Source organism: Suncus etruscus, chromosome 16, assembly GCF_024139225.1.
Source record: "Suncus etruscus isolate mSunEtr1 chromosome 16, mSunEtr1.pri.cur, whole genome shotgun sequence".
Lineage (NCBI taxonomy): Eukaryota > Metazoa > Chordata > Mammalia > Eulipotyphla > Soricidae > Suncus > Suncus etruscus.
The window spans coordinates 69590893-69612041 of record NC_064863.1 but is presented as its reverse complement, the minus strand read 5'-3'; the positions used below and the strand labels follow the sequence as shown (position 1 = coordinate 69612041).

General features: G+C 33.5%; 1 protein-coding gene across 2 annotated transcripts in view; it reads right to left on the bottom strand.

Annotated features, from left to right (window-relative positions):
- Nucleotides 1-21149, bottom strand: part of CFAP299 (cilia and flagella associated protein 299) — a 569122-nt gene that overhangs the window by 227602 nt on the left and 320371 nt on the right. The window contains exon 4 of one of the 2 annotated variants that reach the window (XM_049790296.1): nt 10626-10687. The exons of the other annotated variant lie outside the window; for it this stretch is intronic. Within the exon in view, the coding sequence (XP_049646253.1) occupies nt 10626-10687 (62 nt within the window). The remainder of the gene's footprint in view (nt 1-10625; nt 10688-21149) is intronic. 2 annotated transcript variants of the gene reach the window in all.

Below are 21149 nucleotides of genomic sequence, written 5' to 3'. Positions count from 1 at the left end.
ATTCATTCCACAATAACTTTTTCTTTATTAACAAAATACAAAAAAAAACTACAAGTCTTAGATTCTTGATTTTAACAAGCTTAAAACTGAATAGCCTTTGAATCATCTGCAAGTGCCATTGTCTATTTTAGTAGACTATAAATAAAACATCAGTTTTCTTTTTAGATACACATTGAATGACAGTTTTTATTTTTCACTTTTTACAGAATATTTTTATAATTTAAATTCCTAAACCAGAATAATGTTTCTTTAAGGCATCTTTTTGTTGTTTGTTTTGGGGCCACAACCAGGCTCTGTTCAAGCATTACTCCTGGCTCTGTGCTCAGAAATCACTCCTGGCAGGCTTGGGGGACCATAGCGATTCCTGGAATTGAATTCAGGTCCATCCTGGGTCGATCACATGTAAGGCAAACGCCCTACTGCTGTGCTATCGCTCCAGCTCCTCTTTAAGGCATCTTAAATTTTATCTTTTTAGAGGACAATACAGTCTCTAATGTAATTTAATTTTTCCATCTAGTGCAAAAGCAACAACAGACAATATGTAAATGATAGATATAGCTATTTTTCAATAAAATTATATTTATAAAAAATAGTAGAGGAAGGAGCAGAGATATAATACTGGGATTAAGGTGCTTTCCCTACAGATATGTAAATATATGTAAATATATAAACATATATATGCATATTAAATAAATACATTTATTTATTGATAGCATAAAAATAAGAGAGAAGAGCTTAAATTAAGGGCTTCTATTTTCAAGGGCTGGGTGGATGTAAATAGGATTTTCCATGAAAATGAGATAATTGAGGTAAGAGAGAATTTAAGTTTATTAGTTAGTACACTATAGGGCCAGAGGCTTTTGCCTTGCATGCAGCTGACCTAAGTTCTTTCTGCAGCATCCCATATTGTCCTCCAAGCCTGCCAGGATTAATTTCTAAGTGCAGAGACAGGAGTAATCCCTGAGCACTGATGGGTGTCCTCAACCCCATTCCCAAAAATGATAGTGCAGTGCTCAGACTGTCATAGTGGGGGCCTGTATTTTATGTGTGAGCTAGTTTGGGCAGGAAGTTTCTACTCTCTACAAAGTAATATTCAGGGGACTAAGTGAGCTACAGATATAGTAGCCAATTCTGGTAAGAGAATGAGTTGTCCTTAAAACAAATCTGCCACACATTTTTTTATTGTATTTTTTATCTCTTATCTTTTAAATTTGGACCCCCACATTTTTCATAGAACCTTGGTACATGGATTACTTTATTTTACCACATATTCTCACATTTTTCTATAAAATTAAGAAGAGAGGAATAAAGAATGGCTGTAGGCCAAGGGCCAAGTGGCCTCGGATGCATTGGCAGGAAAATAAATAAGGACAGAAGTAAATATCCAAGCCAAAGTTAACAATAATAGAATTAAAGGACCTAAATTTAACCATATAAACATAAAAGAACCTGTAATACTGGCAGTCAGGGGGCAAATGGCATAGGATGCACTCTGGTTCATTGATGGAGGGAAGTTGACACTGGTGGCAGGAAAGGCCCTGACTTCCTATATCTGAATTTAAACTAGGAAGGACTCTGTAGATCACAATTGTTTCAACAAAATAAAATTTAAAAAGGTGTTTAGAGCCAATCACAAGAAGTAGACATAAATAAAATAGTTTGAGTCTAACCCAGAAAGAGAGGGCATGGGTCAAAGCTAGGAACTGAACAGAAGAATTGAAAGTACACTGGGGTTTCTCAGTCTCCTAGGCACTGCTGATTTGTTAGCAGGGACAGCACAACTAATTGTGCAGAGTTAATCTCAGCTTTTTAAACATTTTAGATATGGGAATTAAATGAGGCATCTGTATAGGGTCATTTGCTAGACCACTATATATGTATGTATATATGTATATATATATATGTATAATTTTTATGGTACTATTGAAGTTTTTATATATAAAGAATTAGTATTCACAGTCTGTCAACAATAATCCATTTTGTATTATTAAGGGTAGTCAGAAATCCCTGATTAACAAAAACCACTTTGGTCGGGTCTAGATTTTTTTAACCAAAGTATAAAATTGAAAGTGAAGAGTTTACTGAGGAAGGCACATAAATTAATGTACATAAAAACAAAGTACAAAAAATGTGAAATTGGTTATAAATTCATTCTAAGTCAATTCTTAGACACTTAGAGTTGTATTGACAGTAGGAAATAGCCCTTATTTTCTTGAAATATTAGTGACTAAGTAATTGGATAATTGGGAATTATAAGCATCTCTGTACCTACAGAAAGAATATAACTAGTTGAAGGTAATCTCCAGGGTACTATCCTTTTGAAAAGGGCATTGAAGATTCAATTACCCTCTCTATTCAATTGCCCACAAGCAATAATGTAATTTCTTTTTGAAACTTTTTGAAGTCCTTGCAGATACTACTGAGGAAAATAGAACAGAATTATTCTAACTATACCAGATACATACTCAACTTACCAGTGTTAGTGGATTCAGTTTTCAAGTCAAATGTAGACAAATTGCAGTTAGGTATTAAAATCTTCCTTAAAATGTATTTTTTAAAAAAAACAAAAGCTTGACTTAATAACCTATAGTATTTTATTGCAAATGGAGGGTATATTACAATAATATATATATAAAGTTTCCAGAAAATATGAAAGTTCAAAATTTGAAAAATTTTTATTCTCTGTCTCTTTCTCTTTCTCCACCCTCCCTCTTTTTCATAAATACACGTATACACAAAACCATTTACAAGAGTTTTGGTACCACATCCAGCAATATTTAGGAAGTTCTTCTAATATTTTGGGGGGCTTGGAATTTGCTATTATGGTGCTCAGAGAACCATGTGTTGCCAGCGATCATACCTGGCATCCTAAATGCAAATCATGTTCATCATCCATAACCCTATCTATCACTAGATATATAGCTATCTATACGTAGCTCTGTATATTTTAACCATTTCCAAAGATATATCTTTCTAAAATGATTTATCTGCATCTTCTTTAAATCCAGTCAGCCTGAACTATAGTCATTCATGTTATACGATGTTACCACACCAAACACCAATCACTTATCACTTTGCCAGTGGTCACCCCCCTTCACCACTATACCCAGTTTCTCTCCCACTCACTGACTAGACTGTTTTTATACTAGGTACTCTTTTTTTGTTTGTTTGGTTGGTGGGGGACCATATAGGACGCCGTGGGATCCAACCATGGTCCATCCTAGGCTAGTGCCACCCTCTGACCCTTACATACCAGGTACTTTTAAAAAATAAATTATAGCACTTGCTTTACCCATTACTTCTAGGGCTTTGCGCACAATACTTTATCACTTTTCAACCTCCCCTCCTGCTCCAGAGTGAACTTCCTTCTAGCATTGTTGTGCTGTTCTCTTTCCTGTGATAGCGCCCCACACCCAATCAGTGATAATGAATTAAATACCTCAATATCAGAATCTTAATCCATAAGTTTGATTGAGGAAAATACAGGCAGAACTCTCCTTGACATTGAAGCCAGAGGCATCTTTAACAGTCAACATCAATGGCCAAGGAAACAGAAATGATGGTAAAGAGACTATAGTAAATTTAAATGATATACACATCAAAGGGAGGAAAGACAAAAATACAAATTCACCCCACAACTAGGAGAAGATATTTATCCACCACTTATCTAATAAAGCATTAATATCCAACATACATAAATCACTGTTATAACTTTACAAGAAAAAATACAAACTATCCAAAATATGAGAAGAATAGATGAATAGATATTTCTTCAAAGAAAAGTACAAATGACCAAAAGGCATAATGCTCTGCATAACTCATCATCAAAGAAATACAATCAAAACAATAATGAGTTATCATCTCACTCCAAAGACACTGGTACATCAAAAGGACAAAAGCAATCAGTGTTGAAGTAGATAAAGGAAAAAAGGAACCCTCATTCATTGTTGATGCAAATGTTGACTGGTTAGGCTTGCTTATTTATTTATTTATTTATTTATTTATTTATTTATTTATTTATTTATTTGCTTGCTTTTTTGGGGGGGGGGGAATGTCCGGCAGCGCTCAGGAGTTACTCCTGGCTCTATGCTCAGAAATCACTCCTTGCAGGCTCAGGAGACCATATGGGATGCCGGGATTCGAACCACCATCTTCCGCATGCAAGGCAAACGACTTAACTCCATGCTATCTCTCTGGCCCGACTGGTTAGGCATTTTAAGAAGTAATACAGACATGCCTCACAAACTAGGAACTGAGATTCCTTCTGACTCAGCAATTTCCCATGTTGGTATATGCCCTATGAGCCCGAAAACTCAACGAAGAAAAGATATTTTAAATTCTCTACTTCTTGTTCCAAAATATATACCAAAAACTATTTGAAGTTTGAAGTTTATTAGTCATTCTTAGGAACCAATGACTTAAAGTAAAATATCTTGTTACTATTCTGATTCTATCACCTACTAACCTTGGGAAATTTGCATTTCCCAATGATACTCCTTATTTATTTGTAAAAATAAGTAACATATCTTTCTTAGGCCTGCATGTTAATGTCTATAAAAGAGCACAATTACATATAGCACATGACTTCTGCCTTTGCTTTTCTTGGCTTATTGATTCTTTCCTTTATCTCCATTATTTTAGTACTTTTAGTTTGGTTCTTCTGATTATTTTATAAAGGCAAAAATAATTAAACTTGTCAATAATTCATATATTATATGAAAGAAAATAGTGAAAATCTAAGGCCACATTATTTAGAGAGTAAGATATTTGGGGAAAATTTTGTACTTTGTTTGTTTTTGATTTTTGGGCCACACCTGGTGATGCTCAGGGGTTACTCCTGGCTATGTGCATAGAAATTGCCCCTGGTTCAGGGGACCAGATGGGATGCCAGGGATTGAAACCAGCCACATGAAAGGCATATGTTCTACCCCTGTGAATCATTCTGGCCCCTAATTGGAACATATTTTTTTAAATAACTAGGAACTGAAAAATGTAAATAATTTGAATTTATTTTATAATCTTTATAACCATATGGGAGGCTGGGGAATCAAACTGCGGTCTGGCTTAGGTTACCACAAAGAAGTCTAATGCCCTACCACCTGCACCACTACTCTGGCCCCGAAAATTTTGTACTTTCAATTCATAGTATTGAGAATACTAAATTCAACCAGTTAGTGGACATTTTATTATAACATTTTAAGTTAAACATTTTATACAAGAAAGATTTAGATACAAAGTGATAATTCAACTTAAAAAATATATTTTTATGACTAAAGAGATTTGACAAAATGTAAGATTAAATAATGACCAAGAATTCAAATCTTATTGACATACAGAGTATTTTAATGAACTATTAGAATATATGTTGGTTAAAATTTAAATAGATACATTCACTTTTATATTCAGATCCTAACATAAATATGTTCAAGATAATATTTTATTTTTGGTTTTTGGGTCACACCCAGCAGGCTCGGGGGTTACTCCTGGCTCTACCCTCAGAAATCGCTCCTGGCAGGCTCGGAGGACCATATGGGATGCCAGGATTCGAATCACCATCCTTCTGCATGCTAGGCAAATGCCATACCTCCACGCTATCTCTCTGGCCCCTGTTCAAGATATTTAAGTTAGCATACTAATTTTGAGATATATATTTATTTTGTGTTAATGAATATTTCTTTTTGTTGTTGTGATTGTTTTATTTGTTTGGTTTTTGGATCACACCATACAGTGCTCAGGGATTACTCCTGGCTCTGTGCTCAGAAATCGCTCCTGGCTCGGGGGACCATATGAGATGCCAGGGATTGAACATGTCTTTGTCCTGGATCAGGCTCATACAAAGCAAACACCCTAACACTGTGCTACCACTCTGGCCCCATAGTTAATGTTTTCTTAATAAGTTTAAATTATTTTTTACTTTGGGTTTATGCCATAGTCGATGATGATCGGGTTAACTCTGACTTTGTTTGCTGGTGGTTCTCAGGGGTCTGAATGGGGTGCTGGGGATCAAATCTATGTTATTCACACGCAAGCAAAGTGCCAACCCACTGTTCTATCTCTCCAACCACTGGGTTATTTTTAAATTTAGTATTTTTCTCTTTAAGTAAATAAATAGAAGCAGAACATAAAAAACAAGGAAGGAAAATAGAGAATGTATATATTTGTGTAAACAAATTAAATATGCAATTTGCTAATAGTTGAGGATGGTTATAGAAACCTTTCATCTATTCTCCTGCTTTATTTTTATGTGAATAATACATTCTTTTATAGTATCACATATGAGTAAGATGGTATGTATTTGTCTTTCTTCTTATTATATTTAACATGAATTAATGTAATTTTATGTTTAACTCATTTAAAATCAGTTTACCCTAACTTTTTCATTGAGGAATATCATCATAAATAATAATAATAAAACCAAATCTCTAGTTTGTGACCATAATCAGTAATTTCTGAAATTATCATATATATTCACTCATTTACTTTATTTTTAAAGCCAAACTTGTGGTTTTACACTAAAATATATCAGACCAAAATACATTTTTATTGAAAGAATTCTCTATCTGGTACATTGTAAGGTACAAGAGTAGCAAGGATAAAACCTAGGTAATTCCTCAGGTCAAGACCCAGGAATGTGAATCATAGCATGGTAGCAATATGGGTAAGCTTCCAGATTCACTTTCATTGTTGGTTAATGAGGATTCAAGAGATCAAATCCTCAAAAATGTTCAAGAGTACTCAAGAGAATTTGCTCAACAGAGTTCAAGTATCGGACTAGAAATAAGTTGCTATTCTGATCTGATTCCCGCTTCCTACTACTGTCCCAACCCAGGTGTGTCATGAATTTTATAAAACATTAACTTTGTTCTTTTTGTAAATAAAATGGTAGCTGTGCAGGTGCACCTGCTCAAAGGTATTACAGGCAACCACAAAGTTATCGAAGTGTAACATAGAAAAAATAAACAGAACAACTGTGCTAAGGGGCACATTTAGATTACCATTGGAGATTATGTATACATTGAAAACTGCCAAATCAAGTTCAGTACAGTTACTGAATAGAATAATATTAGGCTTTGCTGAAAGCTAAGTTCCCCAATGGTCCCATATCATTACTGATATTTAAGTAAATATTTTAAAATTTTCTCAACAGTTAAATAATTGGAAGGTGTTTTAAAATACTATAAAGGAAAAGCCAAATGTTGCTGACTACCTAAGAAACAGGTTATATTTCCATTTAGGTTTTTTTAAATAAAATAATGATAATGAGTACTGGGGACATTTATTTCTGATAGGTGTAATTTCACCCCTACTTGAAAGGCCATGATTTTTTTTAAAAAAAGATGAAAGCCTCTAGTTGATTAATGAAGAAAATTTTGACAGGAATAACATGACAGTCTCAAGGGAGTTGAGTCATGTGGTCCTGTGGTTTACCATTTGGCCATGAAGTTACAAAGATTTACAGTATACTCCAAAGAAGTTTGGAATCCATTTATTTGCATTTATTTTCTGAAGAAATAATAGAACAACTTAGTAAAAATGCAGTGTGAGCAGCTCATCTCACAACTGATAATGACATATGGCAATAGACTACCCAGAACAATTTAACCATGATTGATTAAATCCTCCTGGCTGAAGTTTCTGGGCTAATAACAAGATTTGAGATAGCAATATGGGTATAAAAATCCTCTATGATTATCATTGCACATGAAACAGGTTTAAATTAATAAGGGACTTACATACTTTAACATATTGTATATATTCGAAAATAAGATTTGTTTAATACATTTAACACATTTTAAATCCAAATTCTTCCTTAAAAACTTATGTCTCAAAATTAAATAAATTGATTAAAACAACATCCATTCTATACTATTATTTTAAGTGCTGAGCTAAGAAATCAACTGAAATTATTTAAATGTTAATGGAAAAGAACATAAATATGAATTACTGATATATAAAATAATGTGATGAATGACATAGGAAAACAAGTTAGAAAAAGATTTAAATAGCAACGGCTATTTTTATACCATGAATTAACAATATATTTTGTTAGAATCTATCTTTGGGGGAAGAAAGTATTTGCAAACCATATATCTGATAAGAATGTGTTATCAACAGCATACAACAACCATACAACTCAAAGACAAAATATAACTTAGTTATAATTGAATACAGGATTGGAATAGATATTTGGCAAAGATAAAATAATAATGGCCAACAGGTATATATAAAGGTGCTCCACGTCATTTAATAATCAAGAAAATGCAAATCAATGAATCAAAGTTCACTATTATCTCACCCCTGCTAGGATAACTTATCATAATTTTTAAAGATTCTTTTGATAAAAATATAGAGAAAAGGGATCTCTTATACCCTGTAAATATAACCTGGAACAACCAATATAGTAACAGCTCCTCAATTAAGAATATAACTAACATAAGATCCAGCAATTCCATTTTGGATTTATTTGTAAAAGAGATAAGATTTGAATCTACAGAGAAAACTACACTTATATGTTTATTGAGTGATTATTATAAAAATTCTCTATATGTGCATATTAAGCATACATACACAATAATATATATGAAATTTACTTGCAAATCATACTTCAATAAAGTAAAAAATGGCTAATTATTTATTATATGGGAAATGTTTACTATTCCAATTCTTCAATTGGGAGCCAGGAGTGATTCAGAAGAATTCAAAATATTCATTTCAGTAAGGTCAGTGAGTCAATGCAATGTCCTCTATAAGCAAATACTAAATTTTCACTTCCTTTCACAAATCACTAGTGTCATTTATTTTCATTACTAAAACTACTATAGGAAATTGCTAATATAATTTAAAGTAAAAGCTAAAAATAGTCTTTTACATTAATAAATTTTTTAAAACTACTTCAAAAGGTATAGATATAAACAAACATTAGAAAATATTATCCAGGGGAAGTATGGCATTTTTCTTGCCTGATACTGACACGAGCTTGATCACCAGTCTCCCATATGGTCCTCCGACCTTGCCAGGAGTGATTTCTGAGAACAGAGCCAAGAGTAACCCCTGAGCACCACTGGTTGTGGCCCATTAACCTCACATCCAAAAAAATATAATAGGATAAAGATAGAATAAAGAGACTTTTGCATACATATTCAATGGAATACTTCTCTGACACTTAAAAAGAGAAACACATGCCATTCGAGAGGCTGGAGACATTGTATAGTGGTAGTGTGCTTGCTTTGTATGTAACTGACCCAGGTTTAATTCTTAGCACTCTATATGGTCCCTTGAGCCCTGCCAGAAATAATCCCGGAGTGAACACATCAGGCTGTGAAAAAAAAAAGCACACACACACTACAGAAAAGACAAAATGAAGGGAATGTAAAATTATTGTGCTAAATGAAATAAGGAGGTTAACAACTAAGCAAACAAACTTGAAATCAGTAACAAACACTGCTTAGCAAATGGCGCAGCATCACCATTCATCAACTGCTCTCTGCAGTCACCAATCTGATCAAAACTCCAGTAGAAACACAAGAATCTAGAAGTCAGTGTGTATCGGAAAAAACCTAATGTTTAGAAACAAAAGAAGTATCAGAATGATCAACTAAACAGCTTACTAGTCTTTTGAAAATGTCTTAATGACTTCATTGTGAGATACAATGATTTTCACAAATTTTCTTCCTGCTGTACTTTTCTATAATTCTTTCCTCTTCTTTTTTTCCTTTAAAAAAAATAAAAGCAATTTTGTTTCTATTTACCTGGAGACAAATGTATTGTAATCAACTTATTGTTACATGGTCTTTAAATACAGTAGAAATTTTTTAAGTCTTACACAATACAAACATCAAATGCACAAACAAACAAACAAAAAAGCAGGGCCAGAGTGATAACACAGCAGATAGAGCATTTGCCCTGCACACAGCAGACCTGGGTTCGATCCCTGGTTTACCTGAAGCCTACCATGAGTGATTTCTGAAAGCAGAACCAGGAATAACTCAAGTACCACTGGGTGTAGCCCACCAACCAAAAAAAAAATTAAAAAATGATGTAGGTCATCTCAAATTATTTGTTGAAATAAATCTTACCTTGAAACACTTTAACACAATATTTTCAATTTCATTTATTTTTCATCATCCTCTTTCTCATATCCATGCAAACCACACATACACACATACTTAGATAGCTTTATTCATTTTTGATTAATTTTAATTCATTCCTGACCTATACATGACTACTCTGCTCTCAGTTCCTGCTATTTCTCATTACACGTCCTGGCTTCTCCCCTATGTAACATCTGCTTTTTATATGTGTAAAGAAAAATATATTATTCAAATAAATATTTTTTAAAATATAAAGAAAAATAGACAAATAGTATGAATCTTTACAAAGGAGAAATATAAATAATTTAGCTACTTCTAATAGAAGGATTTGATTTTTTCAATTGGAAACCCTTCATTTTTGCCAAAAAATTGTGGAAAATATCAACATCTGTACATTGCAATAAAACTGCTTGCTATTGCCATTCGTCAAGTCAGTGAGTAATTTGGAAAACAGTAGCAATAGACCTTGGAGTGGAGTACATGTAGGATAAAGCCAAATGTTTTTCTAACTTATAAAGGAAATTTTCCATGAGCACTAATTCCTGCCAGTTGCTTCTTTGAGGTATAAGCAGCATCAGCCTTTTGCTGAAATAAATCTAATAAATTGAGAGAAATACAAAAGAAGTATTACTCATATGCTGAAGAATATTCCTATTAATATATAATTTGAATCACATAATAACATCTGGTGTTATTAGGAACAGCAGTCTGGTATACTAACACATTTACTAATATCAACCAGTAATTAATTAATTATTAATTATTAATTTTCCTTTTATGAAAACAACCTTTAGTCTTAGTAATATATATGGTGCTATCGGGAATTTATAACATAATGGAAACAAGAAGTTAATAAAATTAATAAATTATATCCTAATTAGGCAAATACATTATAAAAGGTACCAAATTAAAGTTAATTTTTATGGGACCATCTTCATTATGGTATAATTATGCAATTAAATTATGCAAGTAAATACATATGTATATGTATATACACAGATGTATAGATGCATATATAATTGTAACACGTTTGCAAAAAGAAAATTTTGCAATGTTTTTTTTTGGTAATTATTATATAATATAAAACAAAAATGAGCAACATGAATGAATACTGAAATGATTATGCTAAATGAAAAATAACAAATACTGTATAAACTTAATATTTATTACAAATATTAAGTAAAATATTAAGGGTAAAATTAATAAAACCTCAGAAACAAGAGGCTAGGTTTGGTTGATTTAGTAACCAAATGTGGAGATATTTGATGTGCTATCCAATTGGAAGGAGGTGGCCAGAAGGAAAGAAGATAAATAAAAACTAGAGGTGTAAAGTACAACAGAGATGAGAAACATTTATTCTACTTCCTTAAGGGTTATGATAAAAATAAATTCAGAGTTCATTTCCTTTCTTTCTTATTTCCTTCTATTCTTCCTTTCTTATTTCTTGTTTCCTTCCTTCCTTTATTTCTTTCTTCCTTCATCCATATTCATGAGAAAATGCATATAGCAAAACTATCATTTTAAATATTGCTATCTGGTTAAATATTTCAAAAAAATACATAAATCCAACCAAGTTGTATACCTGACAACATATAGTTATAGGTATAAATTGTTTATTAGTAAAAATGAGAAAAATGTGTTTCATTTGAGTATTTATTTCTTTATTATATTTGTTTACATATTTCCCTCATATTTATACTTCTGACCTTGTTCCCTCCCAACTTTTTATTCCCCTCTTTATTCTTCCCTCCTGCTAGCTCTTCCTTTGCTTCTCTGTTTCTTAGGGTGTTCCTCTTTTTCTCCCTATAATTATCTCTCTGACACTCTCCTCTAAGTCTGTCACTACCAGGCTATAACCTTAAAAATTCTGAGAATCTAGACAGCTTTATAAAGTAGACAGTACTTGACAAACAAAACAGATATGGTCTTATTCTTTATGATACTAACAAGTCAGATCTTAAAAATAACCACAAGGCGCTGGAGCTTGTAGGGCACTAGCTTTGCACTCTGACAACCCAAATTCTATTCCTGGTTCTCCATATAGTATCTTGAGTCTTCTAGGAATGAACTATGAGCACAGAGGCAGAAATGATCCTAGAGCACAGCAATACGTGGCCCACAAATAAACAAAGAGAATAAACAAGTGTCAAAAAGTTTACAATTTGAAAGAATAATATAATGAAAACAATACCATTCTATTATTTTAGCATTCTATCTTCCCATGAAAGTAATATTTAAATAGGCCTATACAATATATGTTTATAATATATGTGTTATAAAAACACACAAATAAAAACAAAGGTGCAAAAATACAAGGGAAAATTGATAAATAAAGGTAATTAAAATTGTGACAGGAGCTCACGTTTATGTATGCAAAGAAACTAGGAAAAAAACATTAGTCTTTCTGGTTACCTTCTCTATACTTTTCCTTCTACAGCCTATCTGATGCCAAAGTAATAAATTTCAAATAAAAATTATCATAAATACTTAGAACTATTATCACCATATATATATATATTTATTTAAAAATATTAGTAGGAGACAGGTTCAGAGTGGTGGCGCAAGTGGTAAGGCATCTGCCTTGCCTGCGCTAGCCTAGGACAGACAACAGTTCGATCCCCCGGTGTCCTATATGGTCCTATATGGTCCTCCAAACCAGGAGCAATTTCTGAGTGTATAACCAGAAATATATATATATACAATTATATATACAGTATATATTAGTAAGAGAAAGGATATCAACTCAAGTTAAATAGAAAAAAATGCTTATAATTTAGTGTTTGTTTTAAACTATGGCTTATTTATTCAATTAAATATTAGGCAGCTTTTAGCAGTAAGATTCACAGGATCTAGTGTCACTAACAAGTTTGTGTTTATTATATATCACAGAATCAATTTAATGTTGGAAAAATGAAGTGAGCCAACAATTTCATTAGGTAAATACAAAAATAATCATTTCTAAATCTATGTATCATTCTATCTACAGACTTCTTTGTTCTTCTGTATTTGTCAGTAACAATATACCTAGTCATTAAAGTGAAAGCTATATAGTTGTGCAAATGTGGAATAGTGATATTGGATACGGGATCTAAAAATTATGATTGATAATATGATAGTAATATTTATTTATTCATCTATACAATTACATATTATTTCCTCATTTATTAGCTAGAATAGATAAGAACATTAGAGAAGTCACTCTAAGAATTTAAAAGAGAAAAACATTTTCATTCCTATTACACTAAGAAAACTTGAATGGACTGGCTTTTCCAAAAATATGTGGAAAAAGTAAAATTAACTTTAAATAAAATAAAACAAAATCAGCTTAAATGGGGCCGGAGATATAGCATGGAGGTAAATTGTTTGCCTTGTATGCAGAAGGATGGTGATTTGAATCCTGGCATCCCATATGGTCCCCCGAGCCTTCCAGGAGCGATTTCTGAGCATAGAGCCAGGAGTTACACTGGAGCGCTACCAGGTATGACCCCAAAACAAAACAAAACAAAACAAAAAAAAGGAAAAACATAAAAAAGAATTAACTTTAAATATTTAATATGTTTTTGAAATGGTCCATTAAAATGATAGACAACCTAGGCCTCAGTTGATCAGACATCGGCCATCCAACCCCAAACCTTGAATCCTATCCTTGGATCTGACAGCTTTCTGCATCAGTACCAAATCAAACTTTCAGATGGGAGGCTCTAATGCAGCACTGGCATCAATTTGCTCCAGGATGGGCTTATATGGCACCCTGATGACTAGAAACCAACAACTTGTTTTCAGAGTAGGTTTCCCTGTCTCACCACCTAATGGTAAGATAAAATCAAAAGACATTCTGTTATATAGCCGCTTCAACATAGGATCTCTGCAAAAAACAAGATGTCTAATTACAGAAGCTTGACTGCAACAACTGTGATTGAGAATATTTCCTGGGACCATGAAGAAAGACCTTGGGGTTGGACATCTCATATACCCAGAGTCTTATAACAGGATGCTGTTATAATTTAGTTGGACAGGGTAGGGACACCCTGTTTTTTAGGACAAGGGTATTTCTTTTCTAATTTCTCCTCAATGTTTGCTGTGCCTATGCAAAAAGAAACAAACAAAAACTGCTACAACCCCTTTTTTATTTTATTTTTATCTTCTAGATAGGGGATCCCACATTTTTCATACAATATTGGGGCATGAATTACTTTGTTTTACTTCACATATCTGCATTTTTCTATAAAATTTGGGAAACAAAATAAATGAGTGGATGAGAGCCAGCAGTCCAGTGGTCTCAAGTGAAGAATAAAAAGGACAGAACTAAATATAGAAGCCAAAGTCAACAACAATATAATTAAGAGACCCAATTTATAACAATCTAAGCTTAAAATGGGCATGTTAAACTGTCAAGCCAGAAGGCCAAGGGTGTACTAAAGGATGCATGCTGGGAACTTTGTTGAAGGGAGGTCAACACTGGTGAAAGGAATGGCCATATTTCACTGTCTATGTCTGAAATCCAACTATGAGGGACTTTGTAATTCATAATGGTTTCAATAAAAATAAAAAAGAAGATAGACAACAAATAATAGGTAACTCTGGGTAAAGAGCATATATATACATTTGAGCTGTATATTTCTTGTGTCCTTTCTATAGTTTAAAATTATTTCTGAAATAAAAAATTCAAACAAAAACATTGGCATAATATGTTATCAAGCTGTAAAATAGCAATCATATTCTTAGCTTGTTTTTTGTTGTTGTTGTTGGTGGTGGTGGTCTTATATTGTTGTTTCAGTTTCTGTTGGGTGACAACCTACTGTGTTCTGGGTCTATTACTACCCTATGCACAAGGATCTTTCCTGGCAGTTTTCAGTGAGCCATATAGTCCTTGGGAATGAATTCTGTTTGGTCACATGCAGGGTAAGTGCCTTAATTTCTATACTATCAGTCTGTCCCCAAATGTTAGTTTGTTTTACAAATTTTTTAAATAACTTTTTTATTTCATTTACAGGTGGCTGATGGTTAGAGCCAGAATTAAATTCCATAAGCAAGACATTCATTCTTGACCTTTACTTCTTTTATTTAATAAGTGATGTAGCAAAGTCAGAGTATTTCATAATGTTATTTCCTCCTGGCAATATCTTCTAATTTTTCAGTCTGTACTTAGAATGAGATGTATCAGTGTGATTTCTTTTATGTTTAAGGAAAAATGATTATTAGGAAAACACTTGAGAAAAATAATTCTGCTATTTTCCTTCTCCTCCCATTAGACCACATTTTTACCTGTGGAAAATAAAATCATAGATTTGTAGTTTTTATTGGAATTTAGTTGAAAAGTAAATGTTAATGAAAAAATACTTTCACAGAAGTAGCTTTTTAATGAAAAGTATCTAACTCCTTCCTAATGTATGAATACTTTAACGTCACCTCAAGTAGAATTGCAAATTACAATTACTTACCATTGAAATATTAACTTTACATAACTTACTCCTAAAAAGTAAAACTTTTGGGCCTGGAGAGATAGCACAGCGGTGTTTGCCTTGCAAGCAGCCAATCCAGGACCTAAGGTGGTTGGTTCGAATCCCGGTGTCCCATATGGTCCCCCGTGCCTGCCAGGAGCTATTTCTGAGCAGACAGCCAGGAGTAACCACTGAGCAATGCCGGGTGTGCCCCCCCCCCCAAAAAAAAAAGTAAAACTTTTTTTTCTTTCTAACAACTCACCTGAAGGGGATGGAGGTGTATTTTACTGGTGGAAAAACATGTGATGGTGACCATGTAAAATAAAGTCAGTTTCTTTTTTCTTTTTAGTCTAAACATACCTCTATAGGGAAAAATTTTTGTTGACTCGGAATTCTCCTTGTCATTCTCAGTTATCCACATATAGTTAAAATGTTCCTTCAGGTATCATAAAAGCCTTACTGGCATTTACACATTTTATCTTATTTCTGTGAGTGAGATAGGAAATTATTTTGTACTATTTGAATTTTATTACTTTGTTATTGTCCCTGTTTTATCTTGAAACATTAGTGTTTCTTTGTGCCAATGGTGAACTCAGAACTCTTTAGCTTGGTCTACTTGAACTAGACTTCCTAAGCCTGCATTCCATTCTCTATCTTAGGCATTCCATTCTCTATCTCTTTGCATGAGTTACATTCTGGTAATCCAGGTAGACATCCCTTTACTCTAGAATTTATAAAAACATAAACAGTCACACACACACACACACACACACACACACACACACACACACACACACACACACACCTAAAGCCATATAGCTTCTAGGAAAGAGCTGCAGTAATAACTGTTTTACTAATTTAAAAATATCTAAAGATACATTTATGTCAAAAGTCAAAAAATAATCTATATAATATTTGGTTTCTTTTTTTGAAAGCAAGCACTGTATAGACAGGATGCAATCCCAGGACTGAGAGTAGCACTGACAAACACATTCCAGGAACAATTTTATACAGACTATCTTTATTCAATCATTCTATAATTGCTATATACTACTATTATTTCAGTATTTCTAAGTTACTTTTTATTTTATTTGTGTAAGTCAGAGAACACTAGGAATAACTTTTATATAAACTACTGCCAAAATTTCCTTTTTGTCATGTCAGCTTAATAATGAATTTATAAAATATTGATTTTAGATAGTTAGAAAATATGTTAAATTACCTCAATTTTAAAATATAGGATCAAAACTATATTGAATGATAGTAGAGTCAGTGAGCATCTTGCCTTGTAGTTCATTACAACCATGTTAGAACTTGATAGTATCAGATTAAGTGAAATAAGCCAGACTAAAAAGAACCAATGCCGGTTTATAACAGTCATATGTGAATAAAACAGAGACAAAGCAAGAAAATAAAAATCAGGGGTCTGAGCGGTGTTGCAAACGATAGGGCATATTCCTTGCATGTGCTAACTTAGGGCAGACTGTGGTTTGATCCCCCAGTGTCCCATATGGTTCCCCAAGTCAGGAGCAATTTCTGAGTGCATACCCAGGAGTAACCTCTGAACATCACCGGGTGTGGCCCCCAAAATAAAACAAAACAAACAAACAAACAAACAAAAGAAAAGAAAAATCAACGAACAATGACAAACCCTTGAACCTAGACTTTAAAATTGAATTTGCTAAGCAATTTTGAGGGGAAGTGTACAAAGATACTGTTGTGACATAATGGAATATATTAGTGGAGGTAAAGTATATGGAAGACCACAAACATTGGCAGGTTTGTTAAAATGCATTATATTGTATTCCCACTATTACTATAATGTTTTCTCTCTTCTATTAAGATTTTCTTCTTTTTCTAGTTCCCTTAGAGATGATGTTAAATTGCTTATTTGAGAAATATTTTCTTTCTTTATGTACGCCTTTACAGTTATAAAGTTCTTAGAATTAATCTTACTTTATCTTCTATAATCTGATAACATTTTTTCTTTTATTCTCATTTGGTTCCAAGAATTTATATATACTATATGACTTTGTCAATGACATAATATTCTTTCAGCAGCATAATATTTACTTTTTAGATAATTGGTTTTTCCAGATGATATGCTATGATTTATTTTTAATTTTATTTTATTGTGACCTAAAATTATTCATGATATGACTGGAGTATTTTTTAATTTATTGATTGATATTTGCCCCAACATAACTTTCATGGTAAAAATTCTATGTGCTATTGAGAAAATTGTATATTTGGCTCTTTGGGGATGAAGAGCCCTATAAATGTCTATTATACCCATTTGGTAGAATTTATTATTTAAAATATGTTTCTTATTCATTTTCTGCATAATATCTCTGAATATTGGTAAGAGTTGGTATGAAGCTCTTCTGGTGACCTCCAAGTACCCTCTCTAGTCTAGAGAGTTTTTTTTTTTTTTTTGTCAGCATAGATTTGATAAAATACCCTTAATTTTGTCATTTTCACCATGGAGGCATTAAGAAAAAAGAATCCTGTTTTTTTCTTTAAAAAATCCTAACAGCACAAAAATCCAGTATATATTCTTAGGCATTGGGAAAATAAACTTATATGTAAATGATGAAAACAGATTTAAACAGGAACTGATTAAATGCTTGAATATAATTTAAGGCATTAAACCATTGAAGCGATTCCAAACATGACATGAGTGTAATATAAGATCTTTAAATACATCAGAAGTCCAGGGTTTAGCAAACCCTGAGAGGGGTGTTCATTCATGTAAAGGAAAAGAAAATTTTCTTTGGATTAGTTATATCTGATAATATGTTTGTTTAAGGAAAAATAAACAGGTGGGAAAAGTTATACTTGCCTTACATGGAGGAGAATGTTTGTGTGCCTAATATACTGCACAAACTGTTTTAGTACACCTCATTCTTTCAAAAATATTACTTTGATATTGAGGCCAACATAGTTTGAATGTAGGAAATTTGCTATGTGTGTATGTGACATATGTTAAAATGGCCTTGGAAATATTCTGATACCCTACCTTTTCAAAATATTTTCTGTTTATTATTTATGAATTATCATTTTCCTTTGAGACTTGTAATATCAAACTTTTTGTTGTAGATCCCAATTTCAGGTACTTTTCATCCAAGTTTCCTACTCATAGCTAACCATCTTCATCCGTTCATTGATTAAGACATATGTTTTATAAAGATGCTAAAAGCACTACTTTTATAAGACTGAAATTATTCCTTTTCAACATAAAAACAAGTTTTAGACATCAGTTGTTTTTATTCTAGTATAATGGTATCACAATAGCATACAGCATAACCAGCAATCAGGGGCCAGAGTGGTGGCGCAGGTGCTAGGCCAATTGCCATGGGTGATTTCTGAGCACATAGCCAGAAAGAACCCCTGAGCATCACCAGGTGTGGCCCAAAAAACAGAACAAAGCCAAACCAAAAACAAAAACAAAAATCCCAGCCAGCAATCAGTGACAGTATAGCGTTGCATATGAAATCATTACAACACAATCATAAGGTATACCTAAAGAGCTTTGTGTCTCTATTCATTGCTAACTGGATCCTTATCTTAATTAAACACCTCAATAATTTTTGAACCCACACTTTGTGAGATGTAAGAAAAACATAGAATTATAAGTGAGGAGATTTACTTTCTAAACTTCAAATGACTCAGTGTTATTTCTTACTATCATTTCTACATGTGACAGCAACCACATGAGTTAAATCACAGAAGTGATTTTATTTTTTTTTTATTTTTTTATTTTTTTTTGTTTTTGGGCCACACCCGGCGGTGCTCAGGGGTAACTTCTGGCTGTCTGCTCAGAAATAGCTCCTGGCAGGCACGGGGGACCATATGGGACACCAGGATCCGAACCAACCACCTTAGGTCCTGGATTGGCTGCTTGCAAGGCAAACACCGCTGTGCTATCTCTCCGGGCCCCACAGAAGTGATTTTAGGCAGTGCTACAGATAGCAAACTTTCCTTATGAAATACATAAATAGAAATAATCTATAAATCAAAGAGAAACACCATTAGCTCATACTTTGGTTTGTTTAAAAGACCTTGCTTTTATAGATTTGAAATTTGAATTTAGTACACAGGGATGAAGAAGCAAGGAAAGGGTAAGGTTATAAAGGATTTTAACAACCAAGAGACAACAATAAAGACAGCAATAAAGATCCTAATATAATAAAACTTAGTCAAGGGTGAAAGCTGGACTATTGGAAGATATGTATCAAATATTGAGTATAGATGAGTTAGGATGGCTTCAGCTTGACTGTCTCTCATATAGAGTAGTTGAAGATTTGAAAAATAACTCGACTTGAACTGGAGGACTATTGGGGAATGCTGCCAAAGTAGACTTTAATAGCAGGCATCAGAGAACTGGGGATGCCAGTTATGAAGGCACAGTAAATATTGGGGAGATAAGGAAGGGAATTCCTGATTTTTTTGGCTTTCTGATCCCTGTGGGAGACTGCTGAGAGAGAACCCAGCAAACTTTATCAACTTCATTCCTCCATTGTTCACCGGCCAGGCAGTCCCAGCCCAAAGGCAGTCCCAAATCCTGATGATGCATTTAAAAAATCCGCTGTACCCCTTTATTTTTAGCTTTCTGATCCCTGCGGGAGACTGCTGAGAGAAAACATTGTCAACTTCATTCCATCATTGTTCACCAACCAGGGAGGAGGGTGGCCTCTCTGCTTCACTCCATGGCTGTGCATATCTCCCAGCCCATGAACCCCACCATGACATTCAGTAAAAGTCGCTCTACAACTGTGTCAATGGGGACACAATGCCAGACAACAGCAAGCATGCAGAATGAAGATGGCAGCTCTGATGTTTCAAAGAATAACCATATATAGTTAACCTCTCAGAAAAAGAGTTTAAAGTATGGAGGATGTTCATAGAACTCAAATAAAGAATATATCAAGATGAAGAAAACACAATCAGAAAACTCTAAACTGAAAAACAGGACTGAACAACTCAGTAGATAAAATTAAAAACTCAATGCAGGGGCTGGTGAGGTGGCACTAGAGGTAAGATGTCTGCCTTGCAAGTGCTAGCCAAGAAAAGAACGCGGTTTGATCCCCCCGGCATCCCATATGGTCCACCCAAGCCAGGAGCAATTTCTGAGCGCTTAGCCAGGAGTAACCCCTGAGCATCAAATGGGTGTGGCCCAGAAAACAACAACAACAACAAAACCCAAAAAAATAACAAAAACAAAAACAAAACTCAATGCAAAGCCTCTCAAACAGAGTAACAGCTGCCAAGGACAGAATCAGCAAGCCGAAAGATGAGATGCATACAGCAGAAGAAATTGGAAAAGAACCTTAAAGTAAATGATCAAACACTGGAAAAAATACTCAAAGAATGTGAACAAATAAAAATATAAGTCTTTGACAAATTTAACAGAAATAACATAAGAATCATTGGAGTCTCAGAGAACCAGGAAGAAAATTCCCATGAAGAATCAATAGTCAAGGACATCATTAGAGAGAAACTCCTAGAGCTAACGATGGCATGCAACCAAATCCTGTTTGCCTGAAAGTACCAGAAAGCAGAGACCCAAAGAAAAGCACCCCAAGACACATTCTAGTCACAATGAAAATCCCACAGA